The sequence below is a fragment of the Olea europaea genome, chromosome 10, assembly GCF_002742605.1.
Source record: "Olea europaea var. sylvestris chromosome 10, O_europaea_v1, whole genome shotgun sequence".
In the NCBI taxonomy this organism is placed as follows: Eukaryota; Viridiplantae; Streptophyta; class Magnoliopsida; order Lamiales; family Oleaceae; genus Olea; species Olea europaea.
The window spans coordinates 31,345,441-31,364,553 of record NC_036246.1 but is presented as its reverse complement, the minus strand read 5'-3'; the positions used below and the strand labels follow the sequence as shown (position 1 = coordinate 31,364,553).

The 19,113-nt window shown below is 36.3% G+C and overlaps 2 protein-coding genes across 4 annotated transcripts; one reads left to right on the top strand and one right to left on the bottom strand.

Annotated features, from left to right (window-relative positions):
• Positions 1–1,785: 1,785 nt before the first annotated feature.
• LOC111401824 (LRR receptor-like serine/threonine-protein kinase GSO1) lies at positions 1,786–6,697 on the top strand. 3 transcript variants are annotated; one of them, XM_023029747.1, is made up of 6 exons: positions 2,248–2,340; positions 2,635–2,668; positions 2,831–2,986; positions 3,093–3,170; positions 3,303–3,449; positions 4,440–6,697. In XM_023029747.1, exons 3-6 carry the CDS (start codon positions 2,926–2,928, stop codon positions 6,560–6,562), a joined length of 2,409 nt encoding a protein of 802 aa, XP_022885515.1. In that variant the 5' UTR covers positions 2,248–2,340; positions 2,635–2,668; positions 2,831–2,925; the 3' UTR covers positions 6,563–6,697. The 3 variants fall into 3 exon arrangements, with proteins under 3 accessions (XP_022885514.1, XP_022885513.1, XP_022885515.1); XM_023029746.1 differs by lacking the exon at positions 2,635–2,668 and having other exon boundaries at positions 1,786–2,340; positions 2,831–2,980; XM_023029745.1 differs by lacking the exon at positions 2,635–2,668 and having other exon boundaries at positions 1,786–2,340.
• A 6,611-nt stretch (positions 6,698–13,308) lies between these two features.
• On the bottom strand, positions 13,309–14,594 carry LOC111400542. The gene is made up of 2 exons (XM_023027947.1): positions 14,561–14,594; positions 13,309–13,748 (listed from the first exon to the last, which is right to left on the bottom strand). Exons 1-2 carry the CDS (start codon positions 14,592–14,594, stop codon positions 13,309–13,311), a joined length of 474 nt encoding a protein of 157 aa, XP_022883715.1.
• Positions 14,595–19,113: the final 4,519 nt, after the last annotated feature.

Here is a 19,113-nt window from a genome sequence, read left to right as displayed (position 1 = left end):
AGAGATTCTAACCAAGGAACACGCAGATCCCAAAACGACAATATAATGATAATGGGAATTGATTATTTAGAATGGGAAAGGACGCTAGTTAGTTTCACAAGCTTTTGTCTACCAGTCAACTAAGTAGAGCCTAGGTCCCCATGTGTAACTGTAAATTTGTCCTCCTTTCATAATGAACCTCACATTGTGACTGAGACAAGGTAGATGCCTCCGAGAAGAGGAGTTGATTGAATCAAAGTTTCCTTAGGTAACTATTGACCTGCAATTTTCACTAAACTTCCATGCTTGATGAAGAAGAACAGTTGAATACTTAATCTCTTCTTCTCAAGGGTCTTTCCAATTCAACATTTGCACCAACTTATCCACTATTGAGTAGTTTATTCCAATCTTCTAGAAAGTATCATCAGAAAACAACTTTCTCTTGGCAAATTTTCTTAAGCATATGGATCCAATAAGTTACTCATCATGGGAATTAGAATGTAGCAGTTCCATTGCACACGAGACCATGTCCATTTTCATACCATAATAAATGCTTCCATCGACACATTTTTGAATAGACATTGTAGAATAATATTTTAATCAAATCTTTCTCTAATTGTCCCAAATTGCACTTCTTGTCCACCTCATCCAGTAACCCCAGAATGCTCTCGTTCCTCTAGGCATTCTCTAAAAGAAAGAGCAATGCCTCTACCAGGGCCAACGAATAGAATATAATTAGGGGAGATTTCAGGTTCCTCTTATCCTTATCCCCTTTCTCGACTTCTCTACAATTATGGTGAATAAGCTTAATCACAGAGAGAACCACGCATGTTGTAGTAGATGGAAGTTGTGGCCAATACTAAAGCTTCAAAACATTTATTGAAATGAATACTCATTTTATATATTGAAGAAGAGGGAACTCTGAACTTGTCCATGTTGGAGTTGGCATCTTCTTTTGATACCAGTTTCTCGTGCTTGTTTGGCTTATAGTCTCAACAACAATGATAGACCATGTCACATGATGAATCTAAATATTCAAAAAATCAAAGGAACTTTCTTGCACTATTCTATTGGTTGTGTGATCATAATGTTGAAATTAAGGATATTGCTTTAACGAATGCGCCTAAGAATTTCAAATTAACATCACCATGATTTCAAAAAGCTACTGTAAGTGATATTGCTTAATAAAACTCTAAATGTCATTATCAATGATATTGGTGATAGATTGTTTTATATTTCACTTGATGAATCATGTGACATTTCAGTTCGTTATGTGAAGAATGGGCATGTATTAGAACATTTTATTTGTGTCACACATGTTTGGAGTACCACAGTTGTCAAGACTAGAATTGATCAATTATTCTCCAGACATAGCTTAAATGTATCTAATTTGAGATGCCAAGGATATAATAGAGCTAATAATATACGATGAGAGAATGAGGATGTCACAATTTCATCCATGGACCCCCTTTAATTAGCTAATCAAGATTCTTTACCTATTGTTATGTTCGGTCGAAGTCTTCCTACGTATTCAATTTACTTCTCTCGAGTTCAAATTGATTCTATTTAACTAAGTCAATGTGAATTCGAATACACTTAGCGTGTCGAACCAACCCAAGTCAACCGAGTCTGGTCTATTTCTTATGATCTTATCCTTTATTATATATATATATATAATAATGGCCACTTGAGTGGAAAGGTGATGGAGGAACGATATATACAATGGCCACTTGAGTGGAAAGGTGATGGAGGAATGATATATATATATAATAAAGGATAAGATCATAAGAAATAGACCAGACTCGGTTGACTTGGGTTGGTCCGACACGCTTGAAACTTTGGGCTTTGATAGTTCGACATGACCGGTGACCCTTCGTACAACTCTAGAGTGGGGGTGGGGGTGTCGACGAGGCTAGAAGACTTGGCCAACGACTTCCAAGTTCAGATATTATTAATGCAATTCTAAAAAGTTATCATCAAGAAAACTAATGGGGTCGCTGCCAATGAACTGCTTATTGTTGGCTTTTACAATTTTATTACAAATCAATGGATTCCATGGTTGTATTGAGGAGGAGAGAAGGGGTCTCCTGGAAATTAAGACATTTTTTCAATTGATGAATGGTGAAGCATACACTTCGCTTCTTTCATGGATTCATGGAAAAGAGAGCAACTGCTGCAACTGGGAGAGAGTCATCTGTGATCCAACTACAGGCAGAGTAGTCGAGCTCGATCTTACGACTTTACGTATTTTAAAATCCAATGATCCCCAAGATCTTAATGTCTCCTTATTTTTCCCTTTCAAAGAAATAAGAATTCTTGATTTAACTGGAAATTACTTGTGGACTTCTGCTAATACTACAGGTAATTTATCAGCCTAGTATCTGAATATAAACTTATTTATAGTTAGAGTTTAAGATTTTATTATGTGATAAACTCCATCTTATATAGAGTTAGTTTACTTATATCGAATTTGTGGAGCTTGGAAATATTGAATTTAAGTTATAACAGTTATGAGAATAATCTCTCGTTGCAAGGTGAATAATTTTAGACTATTAGCATTCAATTCGTACACAACATTCGACACTACAATACAAGTTTCTTCTTTAATCCCTATCCAATGCGGTCTAATTCTCCAATTATGGTATTTCTCAACAGTTGGAATAAATCATGAACAAGTAATAAAGCGAAGGTACATAGTTATTTCAATTTCACGATAATTCTGTTTCATTTATAGTCAGGCACTGCTTGAGTAGGTAAAGTTTGGAAACTGGTCACATGGAAGATTAGATCATGAACACGAGTTTTAACCTTGTATCTTGATTCATTCGATGATGTCGTGGAATTTCTACAGATACAACAAGTTTATCCCAGTTGAGAAAGTTGGAGCACCTAGATTTAGGCTACAACAGATTCGGCAAGCCCTTTCTGAAATCATTGAGAAATCTAATGGCACTTAAATTCTTATCATTACAACAAAACGGGATGGAAGGTCCAATTTCAAGTAATGGTAGGCTGTCCTTATTCAAATTGATTTCAAAAACTTCAAAACTAGATGAGAAGTTAGCAGAAATAAGAAAATTATAATGACATTCAAGTTACTGATCTTTCTGCAGAACTCGATAGCCTGAATAAGGATCTGGAAGTCCTAATTTTAAGAGGAAATCGATTGACTGGTCATCTACCTATTCAAGGTTTAGACAAAATCTCCCTTGAAGAATTGAGAAGAGTAAATCGAATTTCTTTTCCAAATATAAGGTAATGTCTTGTCTATTAACTATATATCTTTTTTTCTTTTTTTTTTCTTTTTTTTTTTTTGGGTTCAGATCTTATATCTTTCAAGAACTTAAAGGTCCTAGATTTGAGCGACAACAACTTCATGGGGAGCATACCTCAAATTATTGGGCTCATGTCCTCCCTTTCGGCACTATCATTGGCATATAACAATCTTACCAGTTTCTTGCCCAGTAAAGGTACAAAATTAAATATATTGAGCCTATTCTACACACATTTACTTTAGGATAATTGCATCCAGAATCGAACCTTATACACTTTCTCAAACTCTACACAAATCTTTCATTTGTGGCACCCAAAGTGCCAAACTTGTCATTTTATTGCAGCAGAAGGACGAATGGATGGATTCCGTCCATCTGACCATTAGTTGACCAGAAAAGTTGATTTTCACCATGCTTTGACTAATTTTAAAAGGGTAAAATTTTAAATTCACATTATTTCATATTAAACAATTTACTTTTTCTTAATCCGTGTGAAAATGAAAGTAGGTCTATCTTTATAGAATGGAGAGGGTAGAGGTTTTTTTTTTTTATTATTTTATTATTTTTTATTAAAGATACACAATAGCATTAAATATTTTAATACATGTAAAATCTTGATAATAGTTGATAAATACATTTTTATTATTAGGAATAGATAATATTTTACTACATGTAAAATCGTGTGTAATAAAATCAAACTCCACTATATATATAATAACTTGATTTCCATTCATATCGATCTATGTTTTTTATCAAGAAAATTAAATTTCTATTCAAAAGGAGAATCTAAAATATGGGATATTATCGAAAAACATTTGATGCTCTCAAAAGTATTTGGTTGCTTGACATTGCTAATCTATCATTATATAAGTCAGAGTTCGAGAATATTATTTTTAATGATAAATGAAGGAGTTGATGTTTGTGATATTGAAGAAAATGAAATTGGTACAATCAATGATTAAAATAAAATGTTTTGTATTTTATTTTATTATTATGGTTTTTGGACGTACCCATATCATATTGTATTCGAATTACGTATTCGAATCCATGTTTCTTCATATCAAACATCTTTCTAAGTTGAGACGACACTCATTTCCCCACTTTTTGTTAAGGGATCAGGGATTAGTGATCTATGAATGCTTTTGCTAAACTTTTGAGGACTCTTATTTCATAATTTATAAATTGCAGGTTTTTGTGAACTTAAAAACCTTCAAGAATTAGACCTCAGACGAAACACCTTTGAAGGACAGTTCCCTCATTGTTTCACCAGCTTGAGCTCTATAAGAGTTTTAGATCTTTCTATGAATCGTTTCAAAGGAGACATTTCTGTCATAATATCCAACCTCACATCTCTGCAATACATCAGCCTAAACGATAACGAATTCGAGGGTAAATTATCACTTAGTTTATTGGCCAACCATTCTAAGCTGGAGATCGTTGAACTGACGAATATGGGAAAAATGGATGTTGAAACCGAAAGTTCAAATTGGACCCCAAATTTTCAGTTGAAAGTTCTTCTATTGTCCAATTGTAACCTTAATAAACTCAGTGGCAATATCCCCACTTTTCTTTCACACCAGTACAGGCTAAAACTAATTGATCTCTCCCACAACAATCTGCGAGGAAATATTCCTAATTGGTTGCTTCAGGAAAATGCCGGATTAGAAGTTTTGAACTTAAGAAACAACTCTCTTGTTGGTCAATTATCACTGCCTCCTCATCAGAACAATAGCATTTATTGGTACGATCTGTCAAACAATCGGTTCACTGGACAGGTAGGGAGAGACATGGGAAGAAAGCTTCTAAGCATCGAATATCTTAACCTATCTAAAAACTATTTCGATGGTACCATTCCATCCTCATTCGGCAACATATCTAACTTGAGACAATTGGACTTGTCTTTCAACAACTTCTATGGAGAAATACCAAAAGAACTGACTGCAGGATGCATCAATTTATTTCTTCTCAAATTATCCAGCAATAAGTTCGAAGGGGAAATATTTGCTACTAGCTTCAACTTGACAAGTATAGGGATTTTAAACCTAGAAGACAACCACTTCTCTGGAACTGTGTCTAGTGTTATCGCTTGGAGCTCTAACATGCAAATGTTGGACATTAGCAACAACAATATCTCAGGTGAAGTCAGTTGGATATCTAATATGACAGGCTCGATGACTGTCCAGGTTGTCCTCATGTACAATAACTTCTTCAGAGGTCGATTACCTTGTCAACTAGGGCCATACAATATTTTAGACATCTCACATAACTCTCTTTCGGGACCTTTACCATCTTGCTCGACCATCATGGGTCATACACTTTTACAGGGAAACAAGTTCACCGGACCACTACCAGATGCTTTTCTAAATTCATCATATATAGTAACATTGGATATGAGTGATAACCTTCTGTCTGGTACGATCCCCAACTCATTCCATGCGCTCTCCAACTTGAGGATTCTTCTGTTGGGGTCGAATAAGTTGAATGGCTCCATTCCCAACCACATATGTAATTTGAACAAGGTCTCCCTGATGGACCTGTCCCACAATCAATTCTCAGGGATTATTCCTCATTGCATCAATAACATCTCTTTCGGGAAATTTGGTATGCACAATCGAGTATACCAGTTAAGCTACTACGTTGATTGGAAATATCGTCCAATCTGTACATATGGGAACTTCTTGGTGAGGACTTATGACCAAGTTAATGCATACAAAGAATACACTGAATACAATAAATTAGTTGTTGTCGAATTTGTTACAAAAGGAAGGCTCGGCTCCTACAAGGGAAACATCCTCGACTACATGTCGGGATTGGATTTGTCATGCAACAATCTAACAGGAAAAATCCCACGTGAAATTGGAAATTTGGGTTCACTTCATGCAGCAAACTTGTCTCATAACCGTCTTAAGGGTTCCATTCCCAAAATTTTCTCTCGTCTTTTGCAAATAGAGAGTTTAGACCTTTCCTACAACGGATTGAGTGGAGAGATTCCATCGGAATTGTTGAATCTCCACTTTCTGGAAGCGTTCAGTGTGGCTTATAACAACTTATCTGGTAAAACTCCAGAAATGAAAGCACAATTTGGAACTTTTGACAGGAGCAGTTATGAGGGAAATATGTATCTTTGTGGACATCCATTGGAAAATAAATGCTCTTCCATTGGGGAGTCACCAAAATCATCATCTAGCTCAGAAAAAAAGGACAGGAAATGGTACAAAATAGATATCGCAGATTTTTATCCCACTTTTATTGTTTCCTACATCGGGTTCTTTCTAGCAGCAATTGCTGTTTTTCATATGAATTTCTTTTAGCAAAAGTGTTCAATTCGTGGTGTTGTGATACTCTAAGTGCTAGATGATTATGTACCTCTTATATGTAATCTTGGGACTCAAGTGAAAGGTCTGTAGCTGGTAATTAAAATTCTCAAAAAAAACATCAGCTTGTAATCCTCTTTGTTTCATTTTTATCCCCTTTCAATTCCTCCCCTTTTGATATTTACCATTTATAAGATATAGACAATCTTTTTGGTTCCTTGCGCAATCAAGATACAAGATTAACAACACTGCCTACTCATTAAAGAAGGAGATCGTTGAACTAATGAAAACTGGATAATTGGATGCTGAAATAGAAATTTTAAAATGGACCTCAAATTTTAGTTGAAAGTATTCATATTGTTAATTAATTGATATGTCCAAAACAACCTACGAGGATGTTTTCCTAATTTGTTGCTTTCGGAAAATGCAGAATTAGAAGTTTCGAACATAAGAAACACTCTGTTTTGTTATTAAAAGAACAAAAATGGAATTATGCTAAATGATTTATTATATGATCACTCAAATATATAGGACTGCAATCATATAAATAGATGGAAAAGCGACCCCCCCCCCCTAAAAACCAACTCCACTCATCATCTTGGTTAGATTTCCCACATAAGGAGTTACTTGAGATAAAAGAGAAGAAGATGGAGAGGTATTGATGTTGGTTGCCACTTTTGTTGTCACAATTGTCGAGTCCTTAAGTATCAAGTATAAGGCTAAGCTATGTTTATTTTGTTGTCAAGCCCTCTGTATTTTGTAATGATTATAGAGAGCAGTCCTTTACATTTTTCTGATGTATAGCCTGCACCAGCATGTCTTTATGTAATGATGTAATGTGTGTCCTTAAGTAAGGATGTAGCAGGAAGTTGGTAGAAAGATGTGCTAGAACATCTTTTTTATATCTCTTGTAAATCAGTTTCTTACTAATGGTTGAATAAACCTATTCACTTCAGAAAATCATCATCCTTCTCCTCTTCATTTCGAATTCTGATTAACAAGAGGCAACAATAATAGCAACCTAGGCAGATTTCATCTTCTTTTCAACGTGCTTTTTCTTCAAACTTTGGGTAATCTTTATAGCAAACACTAACTGTACGTAGTGTTGTGGCAGTGGGTGCAAAGTCGATAGAAGGGGCTGAAGTACTGTCGTGGCAGCTAGGCTTAAGTTACTATCTATAACCATAGTGACTTGCCTCTGTAATTCAGGACAGACTAATGTTTATGTTTCTTCCAGACTTGAGAGAGGATTAAATGTTAACTTAGTGCTTCAGACTGGGGGATCTATAGCTACCCGTGCAAATTAATTTCTACATAGACAAGGAAACTACTTAAAGAAATGTATCATTGAAATCATTGTCTGAAGATCCCAGCAGTCAAGTTCTCTCATGCAGGTAACAAAGTAGATTCTCTCGTTTTCGCCATCTTGGCTTGCAACCTCTGCATGAACTTTGGATTAACTTTAAGTCTCTCTTTGATGTTTAAAGTTCCAGCTTCCTCCACCATTTTCCTAGCTTTACCTACCTCCTCAATCAAAGAAAATAGAGTCCAGAGTAAAGAATTGAACTGATATTTTTGTATCTTGAATTTTTAAACTTTTCTTTACATCCAACATATATATACAGAGATACTATACAAGCAATTACATACAAAGAATATTCTAGACTTCCAAAACAAATAATTCCAGGTGGCTAACGGTTTCACATGCATTTCCTGAAAATCAGGATATGCACCAGCACATACACCAGCTTACACAATGGATACAAGATGCTTTTTGTTGGTTGGTTGTGCTGTCATGTTGGCTGAAATATTCTAACACCCCCCCTCAAGGTGGAGTGTGTCTCTACCACTCCAAGCTTGTCTCTAAAAAATAAGAACCTTGAATGAGAAAGGGGTTTTGTCAATAAGTCTGCTGTTTGATCTGAAGATGGCACATAATGTATTTCCAATTCTCCACCTATGACTTTGTCTCTTACAAAATGAACATCGAGCTCAATATGTTTAGTGCGTGCATGGTAAACCGGATTTGAAGCTAGTGCATTTGCACTCAAATTGTCACACCAGATATTTGGAACTGATCTTTGTGGCATTCCCAACTCCTTCATTAAAGATTGAATCCATGAAATTTCTGATGCACAATGAGCCAATGCCCTATACTCGGCTTCTGTGCTTGACCTGGCAACAACGTGTTGTTTCTTAGAGCACCAAGATACCAAATTATCTCCCAAGTATACACAGTAGCCTGCCGTAGATCTTCTATCATCTGGACATGATGCCCAGTCAGAATCTGCAAACGCATTTATGTCAAGACTATCACTCTTCCGAATAGCAAGACCATGATTTGGTGTGCCCTTCAAATATCTAAACAACCTTTTTAATACCTTCCAGTGAGTATCCGTGGGTGCTTGAAGAAATTGGCTCATCTTATTTACAGAATAAGTGATATCTGGTCTTGTATGAGCCAGATATTGAAGGCCACCAACAGCACTTCTGAACAAGGTTGGATCCTTCATAGCTTGTCCCTCAGTCTTAGAGATTAGCTTGCCCACTGCCATAGGTGTCAAGCTTGGTTTTAAGCTTTCATAGCCAAATCTCTTGAGTAAGTCTACAACATACTTTGTTTGTGTCAAGTATAACCCGGTTGCATCTCTATGCACCTCCATACCTAGGAATTGACTGAGGCTTCCCATATCCTTAAGCGCAAAACAAGTGTTCAAATTATCAATAAACTCTTGCAGTTTTTTATTGTTGTTCCCTGTTATTACTATGTCATCTACGTAAACCAGCACAAACAGTATATCTCTTCCATTTGCCGAGAAGAACAGTGAATTATCTGCTCTAGATTGCTTGAAATTCCATTTCAATAAGGTATTCTTCAGTTCCTCATGCCAGGCTCTTGGGGCCTGCCTCAATCCATACAAGGCTTTATCCAACTTGCACACAAAGCTGGGATTTTTCTCATCTACGAATCCTTGTGGCTGATCCATATATACTTCCTCACTCAACTTGCCATTCAAGAAAGCATTGTTCACGTCAACTTGTCTGATGTCCCAATCTTTAGACACAGCAAGTGTTAAAATGATTTTCAAAGTTGATGCCTTGATGACGGGGCTGAATGTTTCTCCAAAATCTACTCCAGGTGTTTGAAGAAATCCTTTGGCAACTAATCTTGCCTTGTGCCTTTGTATTCTGCCATCTGAGTCATACTTTAACTTAAATACCCATTTGTTGCCAATTATTTTCATCCCAGGCTTAGGAGGTACCAAGGTCCATGTTTTATTCCTAATCAAAGCAATGTATTCTTCTTGCATAGCCTTCTTCCAGCCATTACTCAGTAGTGCTTCATTAGCAGTTAGTGGCTCGGTTTCTACTGATTTGTCCTGTACATGATTTGCGTAAACTTTTGGTTTGAAGATTCCAGCTTTGCTTCTGGTGATCATCTGATGTCCAGTATTCTGTGTTGCATTTTGGACCTGAAGGTTTACATCATCTCCTGTATTTTCAGTATCACATCTCCTTTGTTGGACTTCGACCACCTCATTACCAACTAGTTCTTGACTTCTCTGAGCATCATTGTTTTCTATATCCACTTCATCTTCAACTTCAGTTTCTATTTCATTGTTAGAGAAGTCTGCAGCAAGTGATGCACCAGGATGGATTGTATCAGTTACATTTTGAGGAATTGTTTTGTGACTGGACTCAACAACAAAGGGAAGAAGACTCATGACAGTTTCAGAAGTTGGTGACTGGACTGATTTGTTAATAAAACCAGATTTGAATGGAAATTCCAGTTCATTGAACACAACATGTCTGGATATGTAGATTCTACCACTTGAGCTTAGGCACTTATAACCTTTGTGTGAATCACCATAGCCAAGAAAGACACACCTTTGAGAATGGAAGTTGAATTTGTGCTTTTGGTAAGGTCTAAGGCAGGGGTAGCAGGTGCAACCAAAGGTTTTTAGCATTTTATAATCAAAGTCTTTCCCAAATAGTGCTTGAAATGGTGATTTATGCTGAAGTATAGGAGTAGGTAGCCTATTTATCAAGTAGGTTGCTGTTTTGAATGATTCCCACCAGTAATATAGAGGCATTTGAGCTTGAGCTAGAAGTGTTAGTCCAGTCTCAGTAACATGTCTATGTTTCCTTTCTGCCCGGCCATTTTGTGCAGAGGTATATGGGCATGAGTGTCTAAGTTCAATACCTGATTCTAATGCAATTTTGTCAAAGTTTCTAAACTCTCCTCCCCAGTCTGACTGAAGTGTTTTAATCTTTCTTTCCAATTTGTTTTCAACTAATTTTTTGAACTGAATAAAGATATTTAGAGCCTCGGATTTGTGTTTCATAGGGTATATCCAGGTGAATCTGCTGTGGTCATCAACAAAGATGATATAGTACCTAAAACCTGAGGTAGAATTCAACGGTGCAGGTCCCCAGACATCTGTGTGTACAAGGTCTAGTGGACTTGATGCATATGACGAGGATGTATTAAATGGTAATGCATGAGATTTGCCAAGTTTACATGATTCACAGAAAGTTGGACTTCCATTAGCTTTGGTAAAGTTATTACAGGACTTTAAAACATGACTCAACACATGGTTCGAAGGATGGCCTAGTCTCCTATGCCAAATATCAAGTTCTGACTCTGGCACTTTGACATCGTTGGTTGACTCATCACAACTGGATTTCACTGTGAAGCAGTTGGGATTATTTTGGTGGTTTGACTCTATAGTATCAAGTTTTGGCTTGAACCTTGGCAACCTTAGCTGATACAGCCCATCCTTAAGCATTCCTTGCAGTAGAATCCTCTTCGTTTGCAGATCCTTAACAATACAACAATCAGGAAAAAATTCCATAAATACATTGTTATCACTTGTAAGTTGAGAAACACTAACTAAATTCTTTTTAATTGAAGGCACATGCAATACTCTGTTTAGTGTAAGAGACTTATCATCAACTGTGGGAACATTTCCTTTTCCAATATGTGCAATGTGTAATGACTTCCCATCACCAACTATCAATTTTTCCTTACCTTCATATTTCTTGACTGTATACAGATTACCTTTGTCGGATGTTACATGATTGCTTGCACCGGAATCTGCAAACCAGGCTGGATCTTCAACAGTTCTTGGTGAAGCCACATATGCAGAAGGAGCTGGGCTGTTGTTCTGATGGTTTTGATTACTTGGTCTGCTGCCCATGTATCTGTCATCCTACCTGTTAAAACACCAGCTGGCTGAGTGGTTGTTGAGTCCACAGATTTGGCAAGGGCCTTTAATTTCATTTTGCCTGCCTACTCTACCTCTACCTCTCGTTCTCCCTCTGAAATTTAAGGATCTACCTCTGTTGGTACCTCTAAAAATTCTGCCACCACCTGAGCTAGCTCTTTGGGCCAGTTGAACACTTGATTGACCAACATTCAGTGATGCAAAGTTGTCCCTGACTTGACTCAAATACTCAAGCCTACTTTCAAATGTCATCAGCACAGAAGACAGCTCATGCCAGGATATATTATCCCTGCTGTTAACTTGTACCACTATAGGTGTGTATTCTTCATCCAACCCTGATAAAACCTGAGTTACAAGATCACTGTGGTCAATAGCTTTCCCAGCTATTTCCAGATTATCAGCCAGTTGTTTGACGGTGGTGAGGTATTGATCCATAGACATAGTGCCTTTCCTCATCCTTTGTAGTTCTCCAGTGAGAAACACGACCCTTGACTTGTTCAGTACACCATAGCTTTCCTCCACTGCAGTCCATAACTTGCTTGAACTGTTGCATCCCATGACTCTCATTGCTATTTCTGGGGTCATGGATGAGTATAACCACCCAATCAACAGTTGATCAGTTGAGATCCACCTATTATACTCAGGATTCTGAGTCATTTCTACAGCTTCTCCTTGACCAGTAGTGGTTTGAGTGGCTAGGAATTCTGGTGGACACTGCTTTGTCCCCAGCAAATATCCCTCTAGGTTATGCCCTTTGATTATTGGCATAATCATATTTTTCCATAGCAAGTAGTTGTTCCTGTCGAGTTTTACTTATGGAGTCTGAGTAAGGTTCATTCCAAATGGTGAACTCTGATTTGCAGCAACTTGGGTGAATGATGCTGTGCTTGAATCAATTGGAGCTGGATGACTTCCTGAACCGGTGTTAGCCATATTGGCTCTGATACCAAGTAAAGAATTGAACTGATATTTTTGTATCTTGAATTTTTAAACTTTTCTTTACATCCAACATATATATACAGAGATACTATACAAGCAATTACATACAAAGAATATTCTAGACTTCCAAAACAAATAATTCCAGGTGGCTAACGGTTTCACATGCATTTCCTGAAAATCAGGATATGCACCAGCACATACACCAGCTTACACAATGGATACAAGATGCTTTTTGTTGGTTGGTTGTGCTGTCATGTTGGCTGAAATATTCTAACAAGAGGCAATCATTTCGGTTCTCCCGCCTGATGTTCAAACCTGGTAGAGAACATGATGTTATAGTAGAGAAAAAAGGACAGCTCGACCATGCAAGAATTGGAGAGTAGCTGAAATTTCGATGTCTTTGTTGTGTTCCTGGAAATTTTACCCTAGATTCAGGAGCAATAAAAAGATAGAATCTAGGATAGAGCCCATATTACTTAGTTCAATTAAAATTTATTATTATCCAAAGTAAGAGGAAGTTCCCCGGACAAGAATCAGATGCTACATAATTTCACAGATATTCAATCATTATCAAGGTCATTCGTTGATGAGAAAAAGATACCTCTCACTAGTTATGGTAAGTTCATCTTTTCCTGGATTGAATTGCCATCCTGCTAATCCTTTTAGCCGGCAGAATTGAAGCTTTGACAAACCAAGCTCTTTGACAGTAACAGCCAATTTTACTTGTCTACATTTCGAATGCCATGCATCACCACCAGGAGCAAAGACCACATGTGTTTTCCATCTAAGAATTGGGCCCTCACCTGGTGGGTCATCAAGGTCGTTTCCCTTATCGGGCACGGCAGTCTCATCAAACTGTTTAGGAGCCTCTGCCTCCATCAGCTCGGCACATTGCAATACCATTTGGTCTTCAAACTCTTTAAACAATGCACAGCCTTCTTCGACTTCAAGGTCATCTTTTTCAATCCTATTTGCTATCTCGTCAAACTTCTTTCCTACTTTATTTTTGATCTTGTCTGAGAATTGTTAATAAAAGTCAACTCAAACTATAAACAGAGTCTATAAAGTATTGGAAAAAATTACTACAATGTTTAAGAATGGAATTATGTACATGTAATGGTCCCATGATATTGTATCAGCATGCTAAATCCACAAAGTCAAACGCATTAAGCTTTATCGTTTCTTTTATATTGTTCTGAACACAAGCATTATCATTTCAAACATATTAATCTAACGTGTATTTTAGATGAAATTGTATGAGTAATGCTCCATGAGTCATGAGCTAAATCAACTGGGTGAGGCCAATCTCTTCAGTCTGATTTGAAGGATATTAAAACTTCAAGATGTCTTCTCCAGACCCCACTCAAAGATAGTCTAGGAAAGCTAGAAAACACTGCTGCTATGACTGAAAGTTATATCAGAAAGGAACATGTTTCTTGTTGGATGCAGCACCTATAGATATTGGAATCACCAGCAGATAACAATTCTGGAAGTCCTTAAGAAGTTAAAAGGCTGATCCACTTGTTAAAAGACTTCTGAAAGAACTTAAATGTTGAAGAAAAGGGAAAAGAAACCAACTTCTGCTAGTCGGAAGGATGAAGAAAATGATGTTGGAATCAACATCCCGAACATGGAAAGGAACATGGAATAACTAAAGAGATGTGAGTCCAACTCTATGCAGAGTTGGTGCAATAGTTACTCAAGATGCTTTCTTACGTTAGAAAAGGAACAGGAACTGGCCTCATACAAAGGTCTTATTTATATATTAAGGCATTAATTATTTAACTTGTTATCATGTACTTTTAAGGTCAAAAGAATGCATTTTTACTCGCTTTCAACCCAAACCCATTTACCAGCTCCATAGGTTGGGATGTGAGCATGGAGAGATAGCAGGAGTCCAAAAAATAATAATAATAATAATAATAATAATAATAATAATAAGTAAAAAATAAAAAATGATAACGCTGCAGAAATTCCAGAAAATTCTGGCGGAGCAACGCAATGCAGCAATTTAGGCAAGGCAAATTTCCGGGAAGCTCAATTTCGGGATGAAGAGGAGGCATAGCAGCTGTTTCCATTTTACATGGGAAACTGAAATATTAAGGAAAGCTGCAATTTGGGCTGAAGTTATAATTGCAAGTAACCGTTTGAATTAAATAAGGATTCCTATGATGGAAATAACTTGAATCCCATAGGAATTATACACTTGCCTTCATTAATTTATTTCTTTTTCAATTGTAAGCCACTAGGCTATTTTAGTTGTGTGATTTATCTATAAAGTATCAAAGTATTTCCATCTCAACTTTGTGTTAATTTAAGGAGGTCCAAGGCACCTTGAATTGCCTTACTAAGGAGGATAGGATCCCTCGAAGAATCCTAGATAGTTCTTATTATTTTCAAGATTGGGAAGTTGCGAAGACCGATCCCGGGACTTTTCTTCTAAACAAATATGTTACTAGGTCTGTTTAGACTAGCATTGGTAAGTCCATGATTACTCTGCAACCGAGTCAAGCTCTTCATCAAAAGCTTTATATCCGAACAGCATATTGTGCAATCTACTTAATCTGGTTTCGAAAAATATAACCACTAAAAGCTAGTAGAGCTTGATACTTTTAATTGACTGAATAATCATACATGAAACAGGAATCAAATTACACTATTAACTGGTCCAATTTTCTCCAGCGTTATTAATGCGCGTATTCCTCCAAAATTCGTAATAAACAATCTTATTAATGCAAAAATTTGTCTTTTCTTCTTGAAAAAATAAGCTTCAAAAGCTACCCAATACAACAGAATACAGAGCAGTTTCTTAGATCTCAAATGTGAACTAGACGAGCCAAAAAATAATTACATTATTTAGATACCTCAAAAACTAAAATAATTTTCAATTTTGTACCTTTATTGGTTACATCTTGGACCTCGGTGGCGACTTGTTTCTTCTTCTCTTCAGGCTCGGTAATTCAACAATCTAGTGCAACATCAGTGTGGCTTATAACAACTTGTCAGGTAAAACTCCAGAAATGAAAGCATAATTTGAGACTTTTGACAAGAACAGTTATGAGGGAAATCTGTATCTTTGTGGACTTCCACTGGAAAATAAATGCTCTTCAACTGAGGAGACGCTAAAATCATCATCCAGTTCAGAGAGAGGACAGTAAATGGTACAAAATAGATATAGCAAATTTTTATCCTACTTTTATTGTTTCCTACATCATGTTCTTTCTAGCAATAATTGCTGTTTTTTATATGAATCTCTCTTAGCAAAGGTGTTCAATTTGTGGAGTTGTGATACTATAAATGCTAGATGATTCTGTACCTCTTATATGTAAGTTTAGAATACAAGTGAAATGTCTGTAGCTGGTAATATATAGTTACAAGTCTCAAAATAAACATCTACTTGTATTTCTCTTTGTTTCATTTTTCCCTCTTTCAATTCCTCCCCTTTTGACATTCACCATGTATATGATGTGTAGACAGTCTTTTTGGTTCCTTGCCCACTCAAGATACAAGATTAAATCTAGTATTATCAGGAAATTTTTGGGCTAGATCTTATATCTTTCAAGAACTTAAAGGTCCTAAATTTGAGCGACAACAACTTCATGGGGAGCGTACCTCAAATTATTGGGCTCACGTCCTCCCTTTCGGCACTATCATTGGCATATAACAATCTTACAGGTGTCTTGCCCAATAAAGGTACAAGATTAAATATATTGAGTCTGTTCTACACATATTTACTTCAGGATAATTGCATCCACAATTGAACCTCACACAATTTCGCAAACTTCACCCAAAATTTTCATTTGTGGCACCCAAAATGACAAACTTGTCATTTTATTACAGCAGCAGGATGGATTCCATCCATTTGGCCATTAGTTGACTAGAAAAGTTGATTTTCACCATGCTTTGACCAATTTTAAAAGGGTAAAATATTAAATTTACATTATCCCATATTAAATAATTTACTTTTTTCTTAATCTATGTGAAAATGAAAGTAGGTTTATCTTTATAGAATGGAGAGAGTAGAGTTTTTATTTTTAATTGTTTTTATTTTATTAAAGATACACAATAGCATTAAATATTTTAATACATGTAAAATCATGATAATAGTTGATAAGTACATTTTTATTATTAGGAATAGATAATAGTTTAATACATGTGAAATCGTGTGTAATAAAATCAAACTCCACTATATGTATAACAACTTGATTTCCATTCATATCAATCTATGTTTCTTATCAATAAAATTAAATTTCTATTCAAAAGGAGAATCTAAAATATGGGATATTATCGAAAACATTTGATGCTCTTGAAAGTATTTGGCTGCTTGATGTTGCTACTCTATCACTATACAAGTCAGAGTTGAAGAATATTATTATTAATGATAAATGAAGGATCTAATGTTTCTGATGTTGAAGAAAATGAAATTGGTACAATTAATTATTAGAATAAAATGTTTTAGTATTTTATTTTATTATCATGGTTTTTGGACGTACCCATATTGTATTGTATTCGAATTCATGCTTCTTAAATATCAAGCATTTTTCTAATTTGAGATGACACTCAGTTCCTCACTTTTTGTTAAGGGATCAGCGATTTGTGATCTATGCATGCTTTTGCTAAACTTTTGAGGACTCTTATTTCGTACTCCATAATTTGCAGGTTTTTGTGAACTTAAAAACCTTCAAGAATTAGACCTCAGTCTAAACAGCTTTGAAGGATAGCTCCCTCATTTTTTCACCAACTTAAGCTCGACAGGAGTTTTAGATCTTTCTATAAATCAATTCAAAGGAGACATTTCCTTCATAATATCCAACGTCATATCCCTGCAATACATGAACCTAGGGGATAATGCATTCGAGGGTAAATTATCACTTAGTTTATTGGCCAATTTCTGAGCTGGAGATTTTGGAACTGTGGAATGTGGGGGAAATGGATGTTGAAATCGAAAATTCAAATTGGACCCCAAATTTTCAGTTGAAAGTTCTTCAATTGTCCAATTGTAACCTTAATAAACTCAGTTCTTTCACACCAATACAGGCTAAAAAGTGATTGATCTCTCCCACAACAACCTGCAAGGATATTTTCCAAATTGGTTGCTTCAAAAAAATGCAGGATTAGAAATTTTGAACTTAAGAAACAACTCTCTTATTGGCCAGTTATCACTACCTCCTCATCAGAATAATAGCAACTTGACCGGACAGGGATGGGAAGAAAGTTTCAAAGCATTCAGTATCTTAACCTATCTGGAAACTATTTTGATGCCACCATTGCATCCTCATTCTGCAACATTTCGAACTTGAATCAATTGGACTTGTTTTTCAACAACTTCTATGGAGAAATACCAAAAGAACTTATTGCATGATGCATCAATTTATCTGCTCTCAAATTATCCAGCAACAAGTTCAAAGGGGAAATATTTTCTTCTAGATTCAATTTGACAGGATTAGAGGTTTTAAGCCTAGAGGACTACCACTTCTCTAGAACTATGTTAAATGTTATCGTTAGGAGCTCTTCCATGAATACGTTGGACATTAGCAACAACCATATCTTAGGTGAAGTCAGTTGGATATCTAATATGACAAGCTTGATGACTGTCCTCATGTACAATAACTTCCTGAGAGGCCTGTTACCGTGTCAACTAGGGGTATTCGGGCTTTTAGACATCTCACATAACTCTCTTTCGAGACCTTTACCATCTTGCTCGAACACACTGAGTCATATAGTTTTACAGGGCAATAAGTTGACTGGCCAATACCAGATGCTTTTATAAATTCATCAGATCTACTAACATTGGATATGAGGGATAATCTTCTGTTCGGTACGATCCCCAACTCATTCCATGCACTCTCCAACGTAAGGGTTCTTCTATTGGGGTCGAATCAGTTGAATGACTCCATTCCCAACCACATATGTAATTTGAACAAAGTCTCCCTGATGGATCTGTCCCACAACAAATTCTCAGGGATTATTCCTCACTACATCAATAACATCTCTTTCGGGAAATTTGGTATAGAAAATCAACCATACATTTGGGCTGCCTTCGTTAGATGGGAAAAGCTTCGATTCTATACGTATGGGAATTTCTTAGTGACAACTAGCAACCAAATGAATCGAGATGATGGATATGATGTATTAGTTGAAGTTGAATTCGTTACAAAAGGAAAGCTCGGCTCTTACAAGGGAGACATCCTCAACTACATGTCGGGATTGGATTTGTCATGCAACAATCTAACAGGAGAAATCCCACATGAAATTGGAGATTTGGGTTCACTTCATGCGGCAAACTTGTCTCATAACCGTCTTAAGGGTTCCATTTCTAAAATTTTCTCTCGTCTTTCACAAACAGAGAGTTTAGACCTTTCCTACAACGGATTGAGTGGA

Excerpts from the sequence above, each read along its gene's own strand:
- LOC111400542 (XM_023027947.1), bottom strand. The coding sequence starts at position 14,594 with ATGGAGCTGGTAAATGGGTTTGGGTTGAAAGCGA. Across the intron at positions 13,749-14,560 it reads TGGGTTTGGGTTGAAAGCGA|ACAAGATCAAAAATAAAGTA; the intron begins GTAAAAATGCAT and ends AACAATTCTCAG.
- LOC111401824 (XM_023029745.1), top strand. The coding sequence starts at position 1,968 with ATGGGGTCGCTGCCAATGAACTGCTTATTGTTGGCTTTTACAATTTTA. Across the intron at positions 2,341-2,830 it reads GACTTCTGCTAATACTACAG|ATACAACAAGTTTATCCCAG; the intron begins GTAATTTATCAG and ends GAATTTCTACAG. Across the intron at positions 3,171-3,302 it reads TGGTCATCTACCTATTCAAG|ATCTTATATCTTTCAAGAAC; the intron begins GTTTAGACAAAA and ends TTTTGGGTTCAG.